The 17893-nt window shown below is 36.5% G+C and overlaps 2 protein-coding genes across 2 annotated transcripts; both read left to right on the forward strand.

The window, feature by feature from the left end:
* The first annotated feature begins 7098 nt into the window (after positions 1-7098).
* Positions 7099-8132, forward strand: LOC138897595 (uncharacterized). The gene is made up of 3 exons (XM_070183584.1): positions 7099-7443; positions 7503-7694; positions 7743-8132. The coding sequence occupies exons 1-3, from the start codon at positions 7099-7101 to the stop codon at positions 8130-8132; spliced, it is 927 nt and encodes a 308-aa protein (XP_070039685.1).
* A 3030-nt stretch (positions 8133-11162) lies between these two features.
* On the forward strand, positions 11163-11468 carry LOC138897596 (uncharacterized mitochondrial protein AtMg00820-like). The gene has a single exon (XM_070183585.1). It carries the CDS (start codon positions 11163-11165, stop codon positions 11466-11468), a length of 306 nt encoding a protein of 101 aa, XP_070039686.1.
* Positions 11469-17893: the final 6425 nt, after the last annotated feature.

A 17893-nucleotide genomic window follows, 5' to 3' on the forward strand; every position in this document is an offset into this window, starting at 1 on the left:
TGCTAAACTATACTATATGTGTGCTTAATTGAGTTTATTTTATGTGTAGGTACATTGGAAATGAAATTTGAGCAAAGTAAATATTTAAAGTGTAATTTATGCACTAAAAGAATGGGCTTATGATTATATAATAATAAAGTAATTATGGAAGACAAATCAAAAGGAGACAAAAGTCAAGTGGAAAAGAGAAAAAAACAAAAACGTGAAAGAAGGGAAAAGTAGGCAGCAAAATTTGAATCGAAGAAGCAGCAGGCGAGGCAAGCAAATTTCCTGGCATTCTCCCTCGCAACGCGAGGGTGCAGCGAGGTTTACCGCGCGTTTGGCCTCACGAAGCGCGGTCTGTCGCGAGGATGTTCCGGGTTCCAGGCCTATTTTGTCTCATATTTGGTTTTGGACTTGGTTATTTCGTCTAGGTTTTTCCCTACACATATAAATAGTCATTAAACACCATTTTGAGGGGATTTGACCTAAGGAGGCAAGACCACACTAGGATCAAGGCGGGGAATTCTTCTACGAGTTTTTTACTTCCTTCTTCCTATTTTCATTATTGGTTATGAATTTTAGTATTGTAGTTTTGTATACTATTATGAATAGCTAATTTATTATCTAGAGTTTTGATATAACCTTTTGTAGGATAAATTCTTTGTTATGTTTCTATATCATTGAGTCGTTGGATTTCTCTACTTGTTCAACTACGTGTTTATTGTTGTTGATTGAATGACCATCAATTGACTGTGCCTATTTAGTATGTATTGCTTGGAAAATGGTATATATTTAGGTAGTTGTTGAACAACATCACTCCTGGCATATGTGAGGAATCAATACGAAGGGTTTAAAGGTGATATTAGGAATAATAAAACCTTGGTGCGATCTTAGTGAGCAGTAAACTAGTGCCAGCTAGCGTAGTTCGGAAGAATATGTCTAGTAAATTGTAGTAGTTGCTCGGAAGAGAATTATGATACCTGAAGTACTCACGATCGGTAGAAAATACTTAGGCGAAATTATAGAAGGTATAGCGGGAAGGATTCCGACAATTGGGAAAATCATAACTCTAGACCTCCTTAGTCTTGTCACAAATTTCATCCTTGTTAGTTGATAATTTTACTGCTTTTTAATAGTTGTTAGTTAATTAGTTAGAAATAAATATTATAATCTCTATAATTAGGAAATTGTTCGGACTTGTGTTTCTTAGCAATATTGAATAACTGTAGCTAAGCCTTAGTTCTCTGTGGGATTCGATTCCGGGCTTGTAAACCGGATTATATTTGCAACGATCGCTTAGTCCTTTTTATAAGGCATAATTGGGCGTGATCAAATTTTGGTGTCGTTACCGGGGAACTAACGGTGTAGTTATATGTGTACATATTGCTAGGTTTCAAGTTTGAACTTTATTTAGTCTTGTTTTTTATTTTATTTTATTTTATTCTACTTGTTGATTTGAGAAACATGACATCTTGAAATTATGGGAGTTTAGGTGTTGGTAATTCTACTATTGATCCTCATATATATTGTGAAGAAAATCACCCATGGCAAAATTATCAAAATATTCCCGAGAGTGAGTTATGTGCACAAACTCAATCTTATGTGTGGAATATATGTGACGTTTGTAGTGGTCAAGATGGTCACTTTTATGATTGTGCTTGTATTTCTTATCCTCCCCCAACCCCTTATTATGATGGTTCTACATTTTCATGTGAAGTTAATAGGAACAAAGAACCTGGGGACGTTGGCCTGAAGGAGATCAAAGATAAGTTGAAGTGCCTTGTGGAACAATATGATGAGAAACCACTGCAGATACAAAGACAAGAGGCAGCTGTTCACAACTTGGAGGCTCAAGCGAATAAACAAATTGAACCTTGTAAAGCACAACATGCTTACAGTGTGGATAGTAGCCAAGAAGAACATGAATTGGCTGTAGAAATTGCCATTATAATGGAGGAGTTGAGAAGAGAATATGACCAAACCAACCAACTAGAATTTGATGATGTCGATGTTGAAGAAGTGGTACTGGAGTCAACTGAGGACCTTACAGATACAATTTTAATTAATTCTTTGTGGCAAGAAGAGGAGGTCGATAACAAGTTGAATTTTGAGTTTGAGCACATTGGTCCTCACTCCAATTATTTTTCGACATTGTGCTCAGAAGGAGGTATGGAAATTGATTTATATGAGCCAATGCAAGAGTCAAAGGAAGAAGTGGATGAGCCCTAGATTCTGAAATTTTCAAGGCCATCTAGGCAAGGTGACACTCCTCGATTGAAAGCCAAAAAGTGCATAAAGAATCACTTAATTTTTGGCTCGCAGCAATTTGTATCGCCCTAAGAGCATGATCCTAGAGCAGAATCAAAACTTGGGATCCAATTCATAAGTTTGAAGTAGAGGCAAAAAGTGGTTCATGCCGTGCCACGACGTTAACTAAGGCGCTTGTTGGGAGACAACCCAACTTTACTGTTTTTTTTATTTTTTATTTTGTTTTTATTTCTGTAATTTTTATTTCTTTAATTTTTATTATATTATTTTTGTAGTATAGTTTTTTTTATTTTGTAGGAGCATGGAAAGAAAATCTATTGGAAGGATGCAACAGTAAGCCAGATGGTTGGAACTAAGTGTGAGGTACCCGCACGAAGGACCATGCCTGGGAGAAGTCTGAGTACCCCATGAGCTGCTAGTGCTTCGACCTTTGGCCTACCATGGAGTTTCTTTTACCCTTTTATTAGTTATGGTGTGCACTGGAGACAATGCACAATTTTAAGTGTGGGGTGAGGAGATTGTCGGGGTGATTTTTTATGCTATTTTAGTTGTCTTAGTTTAATTGAATAGTTTTTATTTTTAGAAAATAGAAAAGATTGGACTTTTACCGACGATAGATATCCTAGACAATTTTTTTGAGGGTTTAAAGTCTGACCAAAAACACAAAAAAAAAAATTGAAAAATAGAAAAATCTAAAAATATATCTTTTATTTTTGTAGGTAGTAATAGTCACCCGTGGTTTTTCTTTGTACCTCGGTTCTTTTTCATGGGATGTAGTTTAAACCGGGTCATAGTTTTTATTTTTAGAGTAGAATAGGATTTAGGGAATAAAAGAAGGAAAATGAAATTCCTAGGCGCTTTTGACTTGTTTGATAGTAGCGTATTTAGGCTCTAGCATGTGTATTACCTTCTCTATAGTTTGAAATTGCTTATGATGCCTTATTGAGTCAGATAGCAGGTCTATTAATGCCTATGTCTCATTTTCTTGGCTCGTGCTCACTTTGTGCTTAATGCTTAATATTTTGTGGCTCTGTGAATACTTGCAATTATTTGAGAATCGGAATGTAATCATCCTTAGTGAGTCATGTGCCATGTGTGGCGAGAAATTGTATAGTCTGCGTCATTGCATTAGAGTCTAGAACTTGCCCGATATGTGAGTTGAAGCGAAATTTTAGGTTTTGCTCGATTTGAAAAATAATTTTAGGCTTTATTTGATTCTTTTGAACTTAATGCTTACCATGAATAAAAATTATCCCTAGTCAACCCTTTTGAACCTATAGACTTTTATTTGGCAACCACATTACAATCCTATACCCCTTTGTTCTAAATTTTTATTATTTTGATCCTTTTACCTCTTAAAGCACTTTAATTGTGAAATGAGCGCTAGAAGAAGTAAGGACTAAGTGTAGGGTGACTTTCGAGTGGAACCAATGAAAGAAAGAAGGGTGCACTTATTTTTTAAAGTAATACACCACTAGCGGAAACTGAAAAGGGAAAAACAAGAGTAGAAAAAAAAAGAGTAGAAAAGAAGGAAAAAATATAGATGAATAAATTATTGTCTTGTTCTTGCTAGTGGGATATAAAGTAAAGTAGTACTTAAAGAATGAGGGAATATTTTTGGGGTGTGATCTTGTTTGTAAAATTGAAGTGGATTGAGGAATTTGCGCTTAAAGTTATTACGTGATGTGTTAAAGTGCTTGGGAGGATGAACCACTAATTCAAAATATATCTTAACCTTCCCTTAGCCCACGTTACAACCATGAAAAAGTCCTAACTGATTTTAGATTGAGCAAGCCTACATTAGTGGATGTTTACATAATGAGCAAGCCTATGGTACTTTGTGCATGCATGTGACTTCTTTATGAGAGTGAGGAGTTTATTTGATTTATTTGAGTCTTTAAAATATATTTGAGCATTTGATTCGAATGTATGGATTCAACTTACTCATTTGTTCTTGTTGTGAGGACACATGATTTCGCGAGGGATAGGTGACGTTATTAGACTTCTCTCAATGATGTTGGGTGTTCAAGCCATGAGTGCATTGTGACATTGAGTCGATTTTTGAGGTTAGGATTGTTAGGAGCATGTTTTTTTTATTGTGAATATTTGTGAAGTATGGCATAAGAAAAGGGAAGTGTATGTGATTGCATATGCTAAAGTTTAATTGTTGCTATAAACCATGGTCATTGGTGTAGTGTGCTTCAAAAGTGTTAAATATGTTAAGTGCTCAAAGATGGTGTGAGTTTTTGGTTGACTCGAGGACGAGCAACGTTTAAGTGTGGGGTAGTAATGTTTGGCTATAATTATATATTTTTAGTGCATTACTTACCTTACATTTAGGTGCTTTAATGCTAAACTATACTATATGTGTGCTTAATTGAGTTTATTTTATGTGTAGGTACATTAAAAATGAAATTAGAGCAAAATAAATATTTAAAGTGTATTTCATGTACTAAAACAATGGGCTTATAATTATCTAATGATAAAGTAATTATGGAAGACAAATCAAAAGGAGACAAAAGTCAAGTGGAAAAGAGAAAAAAACAAAAACGTAAAAGAAGGGAAAAGTAGGCAGCAAAATTTGAATCGAAGAAGCAGCAGGCGAGGCAAGAAAATTTCCTGGCGTTCTGCCTCGCAACACGAGGGTGCAGCGAGGTTCACCGCGCGTTTGGCCTCGCGAAGCGCGGTCTGTCGCGAGGGTGTTCCGAGTTTCAGGCCTATTTTATCTCCTATTTGATTTTGGACTTGATTATTTCGTCTAGTTTTTTTCCTACATATATAAATAGTAATTAAACACCATTTTGAGGAGATTTGACATAAGGAGGCAAGAACACACTAGGAGCAAGGCGGAGAATTCTTCTACGAGTTTTTCACTTCCTCCTTCCTATTTCCATTATTGATTATGAATTCTAGTATTGTAGCTTTGCATACTATTATGAATAGCTAATTTGTTATCTAGAGTTTTGATAGAACCTTTTGTAGGATAAATTCTTGTTATGTTTCTATATAATTGAGTAGTTGGATTGCTCTACTTGTTCAACTACGTGTTTATTATTGTTGATTGAATGGCCATCAATTGACTGTGCCTATTTATTATGTATTTCTTGGAAAAGGATACATATTTAGCTAGTTGTTGAACAACATCACTTATGACGTATGTGAGGAATCAATACGAAAAGTTTAAAGGTGGGATTAGGAATAACGAAACCTTGGTGCGATCTTAGTGAGTAGTAAACTAGTGCCAGCTAGCGCAGTTCGGAAGAATATATCTAGTAAATTGTGGTAGTTGCTCGGAAGAGAATTATGACACCTGAAGTACTCACGATCGGTAGAAAATACTTAGGCGGAATTATAGAAGGCATAGCGGGAAGGATTCCGACAATTGGGGAAATCATAACTCTAGACCTCCTTAGTCTTGTCTCAAATTTCATCCTTGTTAGTTGATAATTTTACTGCTTTATAATAATTGTTAGTTAATTAGTTAGAAATAAATATTATAATTTCTATAATTAGGAAATTGTTTGGACTTGTGTTTCTTAGCAATATTGAATAACTATAGCTAAGCCTTAATTCTCTGTGGGATTCGATTCCGGACTTGTAAACCGGATTATATTTGCAACGACCGCTTAATCCTTTTTATAAGGCATAGTTTGGGATGATCAGCTCTTTATTAGTTATCCCTCCCTCCACAAATTAAATGCACTTAACATTCATGTAATAGCACTTATATGAGCAAGTTGATAATACTTCCACCTTAACTTTCAACTAAAACTCTCTGTACAGATTCTCCTCACCAACACTTTGGTACAAGTTGTTCATACAACCAACAGCAAAGGCCTCTGCTTTAATTATTGTTCCCACTGGTAAAGTGAGAAGTATGTACGTAAAATCTACTTTTGATTCAGCTGCAACGTAACTACTTTATTTTTCTTTTGATCCACCCAAAGCTTCAATACAACCGTTGAGTATTGAGATTTTGATGATAAACAAAGTTTGTTTAGATGTAATATTTAAAGAACCAGGTTCTCAACGTAGCTGCTTAACTGTTCTAAGAACCAGCTTCTCAGGGTAAAGGACCAGCCCCTCAGGTTGATGATTGAACGTATGTGCAAGACAGTAACTTTATCTCAAAGTTACCCAGGTTTGAATTTGGTGGAAGAAGGCAACTACATGTTATAAGGGTTGTTGCCCAAGAAGATACGAATAAATCAGTAAAAAATAAGAGTCCCAAAACTTATGTAGTCCTTGAAACAGTAGGAGTCCTATCAAACGAGAAGCTGACTATGCATAGGACTCCTAGAAGATCTTGAAGTCCGGGCATTTAAATACTATTTATTTTGGACTTTTGAGATCTTCCTTTCATACATCAACCGAACAACTACATTTTGTACACTCTAGTCAAGTACCAGTATTGTATTCTTCTTGAGCCAGTCTAGTGAATGTGTTTTAGAAAGTTGAGTTGTTATCAAAGTGTCACAAATAATTAGTGAGTTGGAGTGAGTGTTTGCTTTAGAAGTTAGAGTAACTTGTAAATCAAATAGTCTAGTAGGAATACTAGAGAGTATTGAATTACAGTCTTATAATTGATACATTTTGGCTCATTGTTCTAGTGGAGTTGAAGTTGAAAATTCTACACAGTAGGTCGTGGTTTTTGCACCTTTTAAGCCGGGTGATTTTTCACGTAAAAATCATTGTATTTACTTTATTACTTATTTTACTTCACATTTAAGGAACACGGTAAAGAACCAAGTTATTTAATAATTCATACGGGCGCTCAAACTAAAAATTAATATCGGAGCAGGTTCTCTCTCATACACAACTAATACCTAGAGAGATTTTGAAAGCAATATGAGTGCTCCACCTGGAATTGATGAAGGACAATCAATCACCAGACCACCCCTGTTTAATGAAAAATATTATAGTTGGTGGAAAGCAAGAATGGAAGACTTTTTGACAGTTGAAGACTATGAACTATGGACCATAGCTACTAAACAAAATGTACAAAGTGAAACAGTTCCTAAGGACCCCTTTGAATTTGTGGCCGCAGATTTCAGAATGATAGAGAAGAATGCAAAGGCTAAGAAAATTCTTACATGTGGACTTAGTCCTGATGAGTACAATAGAATTTCTGCGTGCTCTAATGCAAATGAGACATGTGATGCACTCCAAACTGCTCATGAAGGAACAAACCAAGTGAAGAGATCAATGATATAACTACTTATGAGAAACTATGAGCTCTCTTCTCCATGAAGGAGTATGAGCCAATCCAGGAGATGATGACTAGGTTTACCATAATAACTAATAAACTGAAATCACTTGGAAAGGTGTTTACCTTAGAAGAGTTGGTCATCAAAGTTCTAAGGATCCTTCCAGCTTCACGGGAATCAAAATTCACAGCAATCGAGGAAGCCAAGGAGCTGGACAAAATCTCACTTGATGAGTTGGTTGGAAACTTAAAGACTCATGAAATGAGAAAGATATAATTGCGCAAGGAAGAACCAAAGAGGGATAAGGCCTTGGTCCTTAAAGCGTTCGAGGAAGATGAATCTGACAGTAATGATCCTGACCTAGCAATGTTTCCTAAGTTCAAGAGGTTCATGAAGAACTCCAAAAATACATCTAAGAGAGAGACCAATGGTAAGCCTAAACAGATTGAAAAAGCTAATTATGATGGGTGCTACAAGTGTAGCAAGCTAGATCACATGGTCAAGGACTGTCCAATGTGGGAAATTGAGTGGAGGAAAGAGCGAGCTGAAAAGGAAAAATGGGAGAAGATGAGAGAAAAAGGTTCCAACAAAAGAAAAATCCTAGGTAAAGGATTTACTGAAGCAATAAAGCAGGACTTCCTGACAGCATATGAGGACAATGGAAGTGATAAATAGGAACAAAAGAGGATGAGGCTATAAGTCTATATGATGTAATTGATGAACATCAGGCAGTGGAGACAGAGCCTCCAGTACAGCTTGGAATGCACATTGGAAGACCTCCTCTATTTAATGGACATCACTATGATGAATGGAAGCTACGAATGGAAATGTTCCTTTAGGCCACTGACTTTGACCTATGTGTAATTGTCAGTGATGGACCAACTCTCCCGATCAAAATGGATGGTGAAGGTAACAAGTGCAATAAGAGAGAAGAGGAATATGATGATGAAGATCGTCGGCTAGTCCAGAAAAATGCTAAAGCAAAGGACCTGCTTTACAGAGGCTTGCCCAGAAATATTATCTACAAAGTGTCCTCTTGTATATCTGCCCATGATATATGGAGGACCTTAGAAGCTGACTTTGGAGATAAAAATATCGAAGTGGCACTGATGGCAATTGAAGAAAGCCAAACAGAAGAAGAAGTGATTGGAATGATGTCCATGAGTGATTCGGAAACTGAAGATGAAACAAAGCAAGTAAGTATCTCTAACTTAAACGAAAACATTTATGCTATGTCTAAAAAGTAACTGATGGCCATAATTGTAACCATGATGAGTGAAATGGATAAAATGAGTGCTGGAAATGATCAGTTAATAAGCAATCTTTCATGTGTCAAACTTGATATCAAAGAGCTTGAATCTGACAAAGCTAATCTAGAAGGACATGTCAAAGACCTTAAGAACCAGATTCTTGAGCTCACTTCTAAAAGTAAGAAGTCTCCTGATATACATGGTAAGGGAAAAATGAGTGATCTGTAGGATAAGCTTGAAAAGAAATTAAAAAGGGCTAAAGATAATCTTTGTGATGCTGAATGTAGGAATAAAGTCCTGCAAAAAAATCTAGAAAAGGCTAATTATGAACTATCTAGAGTAAGAAAATGACATAGATCTTCAGATGCCTTGAATTGGCTGAATGAAAACTGCAGCTCTAACAAAGCAAGAATTGGCTACAGAAAACCTGTTCCCAAGTTTGATTCAAAGTATGTAGGAATTTCTGATAATAAAATGTGCACTAATTGTGGAAAGGTAGGACACTTTAGAGATACTTGTCCTGCCTTAATTCATGCTCAGTTTAGAAATACCTTTGGTCTTGCTAAAAATGTGAAGAAGGAAGAGAAACCAAAAGCAAAGCCTTTTGTCCATACTAAGTGGATTAATGTTAATAAGAAAATAACTGCTAATCCTCTTCCCTTCTGGGCAAGAAGAGATCCGATTCATCCCTTTTGAAACAAAAAGGGACCCAAGCTTGTCTGGATTCCCAAGACTAACTTGTGGTTTTTGGTGCAGTCTAAAGTGAGAGGGAACAACCAAGACTGGTATCTAGACAGTGAATTCTCAAGACATATGACTGGAGAAAAGAAAAACTTTCTCTCAGTGACAGCCTTCCAAGGAGAGAGTGTGTCATTTGGAAATGGTAAAAGGGCCAGATAACATGTATTGACAAGGTTGGTAAGTCACTCTCTCATGCTATTGAAGATGTATATTATATGGTAGGCCTTAAACACAATTGTCTTAGCATCTCTCAAATGTGTGATAAAGGAAATGAAGTAAAATTCAATTCCAAAATCTGCACTGTTACTAAGCTTGATACTGATGAAGTTGTGTTAAAAGGTAAGGGACATAACAATGTTTACAAGATATTTATTATGTCTCTTCCTCAGAGTGAGCACACATGCTTAAATGTAATGGAAGATAACCCACTACTATGGCATAAAAGATTGGGTCATGCAGTCTTTCTCAACTCAACAAGTTGGCAGCAAAGGACTTGGTCCTTGATCTACCAAAAGTTGAGTTCTCCTCAGATAAGGTTTGTGATGCCTGTGTTAGAGGGAAACATGTAAGGTCAGCTCTTAAATCTAAAAAGGTTGTCAGCACCTCCAAACCTCTAGAACTCCTTCACATGGACCTATGTGGACCAATTAGAGTGAGGAGCAAATGAGGTAATAGGTATGTTTTTGTCATTGTAGATGAATTCTACAGGTGTACATGAACTCTATTTTTGGGATATAAAGATGAAACTTTTGATGTTTTTTGTGTATTTGTCAGAATGATTCAATAACTAGGTTGCAATGTATTAAGTATAAGAACAGACCATGGTACTGAGTTTGAAAATTCTAAATTCCTCAAGTTCTGTAACTCACATGGTATTGATCATAATTTCTCTGCACCTAGAACCCCACAACAAAATGGGTTGTAGAAAGAAAGAATAAATCCCTAGAAGACATGGGGAGGACCATGCTGATTACTAGTGGACTGCCTAAGAGTTTCTGGACTGAGGCAGTCAATACTACCCGTTACTTGCTGAACAGATGCATAGTCATACCTATTCTTGAGAAAATTCCATATGAGTTACTTCGAGGGAGAAAGCCCAACATCACTCACCTAAGAGCATTTGGGTGCAAATATTTTGTGTATAATAATGGCAAAAAAGCTTTAGGTAAGTTTGATGATAGAATTGATGAGGGAATTTTCTTGGGTTACTCTCCACATAGTAAGACCTATAAAATTTTTAATAAAAGAACTGTATGTAGAATAAAATATTTATGTTATTTTTGATGAATCTAACAATTTGGCTAAGAAAGGTCTACAGGATGAAGACTATGACATATGACTCACTGGTGATGGAGCTCCTAAGGAATCTGAACCTCAATCTGAAGATGGATCCGGAGATCACAAGGAAATTGACAGTGATCATGAGGAACGAGAAGAAAAGAGAACTACTGTGACTGCTAAATAGACTGATGAAGCTATACCTACTGAACATGTTCCTTTGGGTCAATCCTTGGGTGAATCATCTCTAGGTATGCAGATCAGGCTATGAAAACATCAAAGTTCACATCCTTTTGAGAACATCATCTTTGATCCAAATGCAGGAGTGCAAACCAGGTCATCTCTGAGAAATCTATGTGCACTCACAACATTTCTCTCACAGGTTGAACCTAAGACCATCAAGGAAGCTCTAAAGGATACAGATTAGATTATAGCCATGCAAGAAGTGCTAAATCAGTTTGAAAAAAGCAAGGTCTGGCACTTGGTGCAAAGACCCAAGAACAAAACTATCATAGATATCAGATGGGTGTTCAAAAACAATCTGGATGAACAAGGAAATATCACAAGGAATAAGGCCAGACTAGTGGTTCAAGGATACAATCAAGAGGAGGGCATTGACTATGATAAGACGTTTGCACCTATAGCTAGAATGGAAGCTATAAGAATGCTAATAGCCTTTGCTGCACACATGAAATTCACCTTGTATCAGATGGATGTAAAGAGTGCATTTTTGAATGGTTAATCTGAAAGAGGAAGTGTTTGTTAAATAACCTCCTGGGTTTGAAAGTGAAGAATTCCCTGACTATGTGTTCAAGTTAGACAAAGCCTTGTATGGACTGAAACATGCTCTTAAGAACTTGGTATGAAAGACTCTCAAAATTTCTCTTAACCAAAAACTTTGTAAGAGGAAAGGTGGACAACACTTTGTTTCTGAGGAGCAAAGGCAAGAATGTTCTGATTGTACAAGTATATGTGGATGAGATTATCTTTTAGGGCTACTAATTAAGAAATGTGCAAGGAATCTGCTGAGATGATGGGGAATGGGTTTGAAATGAGCATGATGGGTGAACTGGTGTCTTTCAAATCAATATCTCATGTCATAATCATAAAATATGGTTATCAGCCCCCTTTCATATTTTCACGGCACCTCGTGCCCATATCTCTATCATAACCGCACAGACGACTCTCGTGCCAAATATGTCAATACATAAAACCTGCACGATTTAATTCATTTTCAATAAAGTAAGGTTACAGTTTTTAAACCAAGTAAGAATTCAACAAAGAAATGAGTTTAGTTTAGAAATAGTTTGAGTGAGGAAAAATGATATTTTCAATTTAAATAAAATATCAAATAATCTACTGATTTGTAACTTCTTTTATTTAAAACAACTCAGTCATCAAAAATCGGTAAAAAAATTAGGAATATAACTCTTTAGAATCTCATACTAAAAAGCCAGAGCCAACACAATACATCAAGGAATACAAACACATATTAAAATCAAATAATACATCACAGAAGATCACAAGGATTTACCTATCACGGAAATACAAAATAACCAAAGACAAGTGCAACCATAGAGAAATGTCAACAAAAAGGCACTCCCGAGATACCATCCCGTAGTCCCAAAAGTAAATGTGCAAGAACAACAATGCCCCCAGGCCATCACAAGTCATCACAATTCAATTTCCGACATAGCCCGCCTTGTCTCGCCACGTGCGCAATAATAAAGTAAATGCCTGCCTTGTCTCGTCGCACGCGTATAATAATATTTCCACCTTGTCTCGCCACATGCGCAACCCTCCCCCCCCACATATATATATATATAGCCCGCCTTGTCATGCCGCATGTGCATAAATCAACAGTAACAATAGCACGACAGAAACCTCATGCAAATATCCGAACAAACCTCCCAACAATATCACGTGCCAATATTACAACATCTCATAAATTGCATCTCAAGTGCTCAAATATCACAACATATCACAAATTGCACATCAAGTGCTCAATATTACAACTTGCCATAGAAATCAACAATACATTATTTTCCACAATAAGGAACCCATGGCTCGACTATAATGTACACAAAAATCTTAACAAAATATCCGGGAGTGAACAACTCAATAAAATAATATTTCACGTAAAATCAAGGTGGCAATCACACCAAATCATCATATAAAAACAAATCCAACAAACAAGGATTTAGCCATGACAAATAGAGGATTTAATAAGTGCCAATAATTTTTAATTTAATACATAAGAACGTTTAAGGATTTTAACCAATGTAATTTGCACATATAAATCAAGTACATACTCGTCATTTCGCGTACATAATTTTCAATTACATAATTTGCACATAAGACTCAATGCCTAAGGGGTATTTCTCGCACTCAAGGTTAGAAAAAATACTTACCTCGAACAATGAAATTATTTACTCCGTTGTGCCTTTGTAACACGAATTAGCTCCCGAAAACCTTGTATCTAGTCACAATTAATTTGATTCAGTCCACACAATTATATGAATTAATTTCATATAAAAAAACTAATATTTTCCCACAAAAATCCGAAATTACACTCCAAAAATTGCCTGTGGGGCCCATGTCTTGGAATTCGATGAAACTCACAAATTCCGACAACCCATTCAATTACGAGTTCAACCATATTAATTTCACTCAAATCCGACTCCGAATTGGTATTCAAATCCCAAAAATTTGTTTTGTAAAATTTCTATAATTTTCCCCAAATTTTCATTTCAAAATACTGATTACATGATGAAAATAATGATATATTCATGTATGTTAACCAAATCTGAGTTAGAATCACTTACCCCGATGAATTTCTTAAAAATCCCACGAAAAATCGCCACAAACCGAGCTCCCAAAGTCTAAATATGAAGTAATAACCTAACCCTCAGCTATATAGTACCAAGTTTGCTCTCCCAATATGCGGTCCGCACATTTTCAAGTGATGCCGCACATTTCTAAGTTCTGCGGCCGCACAATTTTGAGTGCGGTCGCACTTCAGTGTGATAGCTTATCAGGCTTCAGTAAAATACCCATAACTTTCTGTACAAATGTCTAAATTATTAATGCTATACCTTTGTGGAAACTAGATTCAAAGAGCTACAACTTTTGTTTTTGAATCATCTCCAAGTTCATTGTAGATTAAAAGATATAAGCCTTCGGAATCGGACCATCGAACCTGCAGAACCCTTGATGTGCGACCGCAGACAAATTTGTGCGGTCCGCATTTTTCCTCTGCGGTCCGTACATTTTCATCTACTGCAGCACTTTTTTATCTGCTACAACACTCAAAAATGTGCCTCAGCACATGACATTGTGTGGTCCGCACTTCTAACGTTCCAGAACAACATCATAATGCCAAAATACCCGGACTCGCTCAAAACTCATCCCGAAACTCACCCGAAACTCACCCGAACTACTTGGGATCCTGTTCAAATATACCAACCAGTTCCATAACATAACACGGACCTACTCTAGGCCTCAAATCACATCAAACAATATCAAAATGATGAATCATACCTCAAATAAATATACATGGACTTTGAACTTTCAAATTCTATATCTTGTGCCGGAACACATTAAATCAATCCGGAATAACTTCAAATTTTGTACACAAGTCATAAATGACATAACGGAGCTATGAAAATTTTCAAAACTGGATTTTGACCCCGATATCAAAAAGTCAACTCCTCGGTCAAACTTTCCAAAAATTCAATTTTCGCCATTTCAAGCGAAATTCCACTACAGACTTCCAAATAATTTTTCGGACATGCTCCTAAGTCCAAAATCACCATACGGAGCTATTGGAATCATCAGAATTCAAATCCGAGGCCGTTTACACATAATTAAATCTCCGGTCAACTCTTTTCATTTAAGCTTCAAAAATGAGAATTGTTCTTTTAATTAAATTCCGAATCTTCAGAAAATCAAACTCGACCACACCCGCGGGTCATAATACATATTACAAAGCTGCTTGATATCTTAAGTCATTGAAAAATGCATTAATTCTTAAAATGACAAGTCGAGTTGTTACACATATATACCACAACATCCAAATCTACCATAAATTCTAAATATAAAGTCTAAATATCCAAGAATAGTAATCAACCATAAATCACTACTATGCATCATATTTAGTATCTTCATCATCATAAGAGTGGGGCATGTACTTTTTCGTGTATTTATCCACTCTAGCAATGTGAGCTTCGGCTGTTTCACACTGTTTCGACCACAACTCAATTTGCTTTCGCAATTCTTCCATTTCTTCTTGATTTTGCGAAGTAGGAGCATTCGAAAATAATGGCTATGGACAAAAAGAGGAAGGTCGTTGTACTCCAAGCCCGTAAATGCTTCCTTTGGATACACCACCTGCCACATCTGTCCATATTGAAGTCAAATCATCGGGTGACAGTTAGATTGGGGTACCATCATCAGAAGCAGGTTACGTCTGACACCAATCATCCAAGCGTCTATGATATCCATCCTGAAATAAAAGTAATAAGGATTATATTAATAAATTAATATCAAAGCAAAATAAAAATAGTCTTAAAGCTATGATCTTACATATTGTTCCGATGTTCGTGTCTCAACCTATCCTTCTTTTGAACCTTCTTTCTTCTTTTTTCTTATGTGTCTCCGCAAAGATCTCAGCATGAGACACTGGCCCCCATTTCAACATTTCCTGCAAAATTAATAGGATATATAATTTAGAAAAAAGTTCAATTGTGTTTAAATAAAAGTAAGGAAAATAAAGGTGAAAATTACAAATCTTTTTCGATGTGCAGCAGAACTCATGGATCCCCCGGTGTGCAATGAGCGACCCTTTTGAGACGCTCGGGCAGCCTTTTCTCGTTCACTCTTCTTCTTAAATGCATCACTATCCCATATTTCTATAAAATTTAGCCACACATCTTCTCTTATCCAATCAGGCTTCTTCCTCTTTAATCCAGCGTCACACAATGAATCTGCAATCCTTTTTTTTTTGCTTCCTTTTCGAAGACATCTTCTATTTCATTGTCATAACATCACTCCCATATACACTTAGTCTGCAAAATAATTAAATAAAGTAGAGTGAAATTGGGTATTTGCTAAATAATTTAAAAATTAAGTTTATATGTACCCTAAACTGATTCCACATTCCATCTCTGATATGATATGGAATGTCTTTCCACATACTCCAAGAGTCATTGTAAAGTGGCTTAAGAGATTCTGTAACTGTGAAGCTGTTGGTGTAGCACTACCAATGGATGGTTGTCATGACCCAAAATCTACCTAGTCGTGATGGCACCTAACCCAACATGTCAGGTAAGCCAATTAACAACTATCCAATTCAATTAATATTTAACTGACTCTAATACACTCCCCAAGGACTGATAGTACAAATCACGAGCTTCTAAGATTAGAATTTACAAACTGGTATGAAATAAATACATCATCTGTTCGAAATGTACATAAACAAATTTTTATAAGTATAAGGCTACAATGAACAAGAGGCAGCTACGATCGGAACACAGGTACATCTTCAAATTCAGCTCCCGTCGATCACAGCAACATCAACATCCAATATCTGCACGCAAGGTGCAGAAGTGTAGTATGAGTATAACCGACCCCATGTGCTCAATAAGTAACAAATCTAACCTTAGATTGAAAGTAGTGACGAGCTGGAACAAAGGTTAGGGTCCAACACCAATAGCCAACAACAGTTCATAACAACATAATGGAAGTAATAAAGGAAGTAGCTCATAGATAAAATGCTTAGCTCATTCACAGTTCTAGAAAATAGTTTTGCTTTTCAAATATATCAGTGAAAACCCAAATCCTTTACCGAAATCACCAATTTATGTGTAAGTTTGAAAACTGTGATTTTTCCCAAAATATTCAACAGGTAATTGTTTCATTTTTAAATAACATAAGGAAAATACATCTCTATGCCTACATGTCAATATGTAGGAGAAGTCATGAATGATGCAATATCGTACAACATGAGGAAAAATGCATCTCTATACATGTATATCAAGTGTGCATGTCAATGCGATGCAACTCTGTGATAAAACTATATGCATACTCTCACATTCCTCCCAGTCTTTCAGTCCTCCCAGTCACTCAGTCCTCCCAGTCACGCAATCCTCCCAATCACTCGGCACTCGACACTCGCACTCAGTAGGTACCTGCGCTCACTGAGGGTATGTACAGACTCCGAAGGGGCTCCTTCAGCCCAAACGCTATAACAAGCCAATCATGGCATAAATCAATAAAATATGCTGCGGCGCGCAGCCTGATCCCATAAATATTCTCACCATCAGGTCCTCGGTCTTACTCAATCATCAATCTCTCTAGTCTCTCGGGCTCATAGTGTCATGAAAATCAGCCCAAAAATGATGATATGATGAATCAATAAATAGCAACAGAGACTGAGAGATGATATAAAATGAATAAACATGACTGAGTATGAAGTTATAATTTAAACAAATAATTCGACAGCAGAAATGAGCTCAGTGGGTCCCAATAATATCAACATTTGCCTAAGCATGATTTGTAACATGAGTCACAGCTCAGTTTCTCTAACACATAAAAATACATGGAAAAATACGAGTTAATTGACTATACAGCTCTACGGAATTGACTGAGTCTCAATTTCTATGGTGCACGCCCACACCGTCACCTAGCATATGCGTCACCTCCAAACAATTCACATAACCCGTATAATCAGGGTTTATACCCTCAGCTCCAAGTTTAGAAGAGTTACTTACCTCGAACAAGCCGAGTCCAATATCGAGTAAGCTAAACAATGTTCCAGAAATTCCATTCTGCGCGTATCAACTTCGGAACGACTCGAATCTCAATCCATATGGTGCAAATCGCCTCAAAAATCACTTCAATCCAAGCTCCATAGCTCCCAATGTGTTAAAATGGCCGAAACCTCAAAATATAGCTTCTGTCCAGGCATTTACTCTTCGCGATCATGAAGCACAAAATTTTCCAGCCTCAAATTTGCCCTTCGCGATCCTGAAAAACCAATCGCGATCGCGAAGAACAAACTCACAACTCTTCCAAACAGCCTCTGGTATAATGGTTATAACTTTTTGTACAAAACTACGAATGACAAATGGTTTAATATTCTCATAGCTAGACATCAAGGGCTATAAC

This window comes from Nicotiana tomentosiformis, chromosome 8 (genome assembly GCF_000390325.3).
Source record: "Nicotiana tomentosiformis chromosome 8, ASM39032v3, whole genome shotgun sequence".
NCBI lineage: Eukaryota > Viridiplantae > Streptophyta > Magnoliopsida > Solanales > Solanaceae > Nicotiana > Nicotiana tomentosiformis.

Excerpts from the sequence above, each read along its gene's own strand:
- LOC138897595 (XM_070183584.1), top strand. The coding sequence starts at position 7,099 with ATGAGTGCTCCACCTGGAATTGATGAAGGACAATCAATCACCAGACCA. Across the intron at positions 7,444-7,502 it reads CTCATGAAGGAACAAACCAA|GAGTATGAGCCAATCCAGGA; the intron begins GTGAAGAGATCA and ends TTCTCCATGAAG. Across the intron at positions 7,695-7,742 it reads AAATCTCACTTGATGAGTTG|GAAGAACCAAAGAGGGATAA; the intron begins GTTGGAAACTTA and ends TAATTGCGCAAG.
- LOC138897596 (XM_070183585.1), top strand. The coding sequence starts at position 11,163 with ATGCAAGAAGTGCTAAATCAGTTTGAAAAAAGCAAGGTCTGGCACTTG.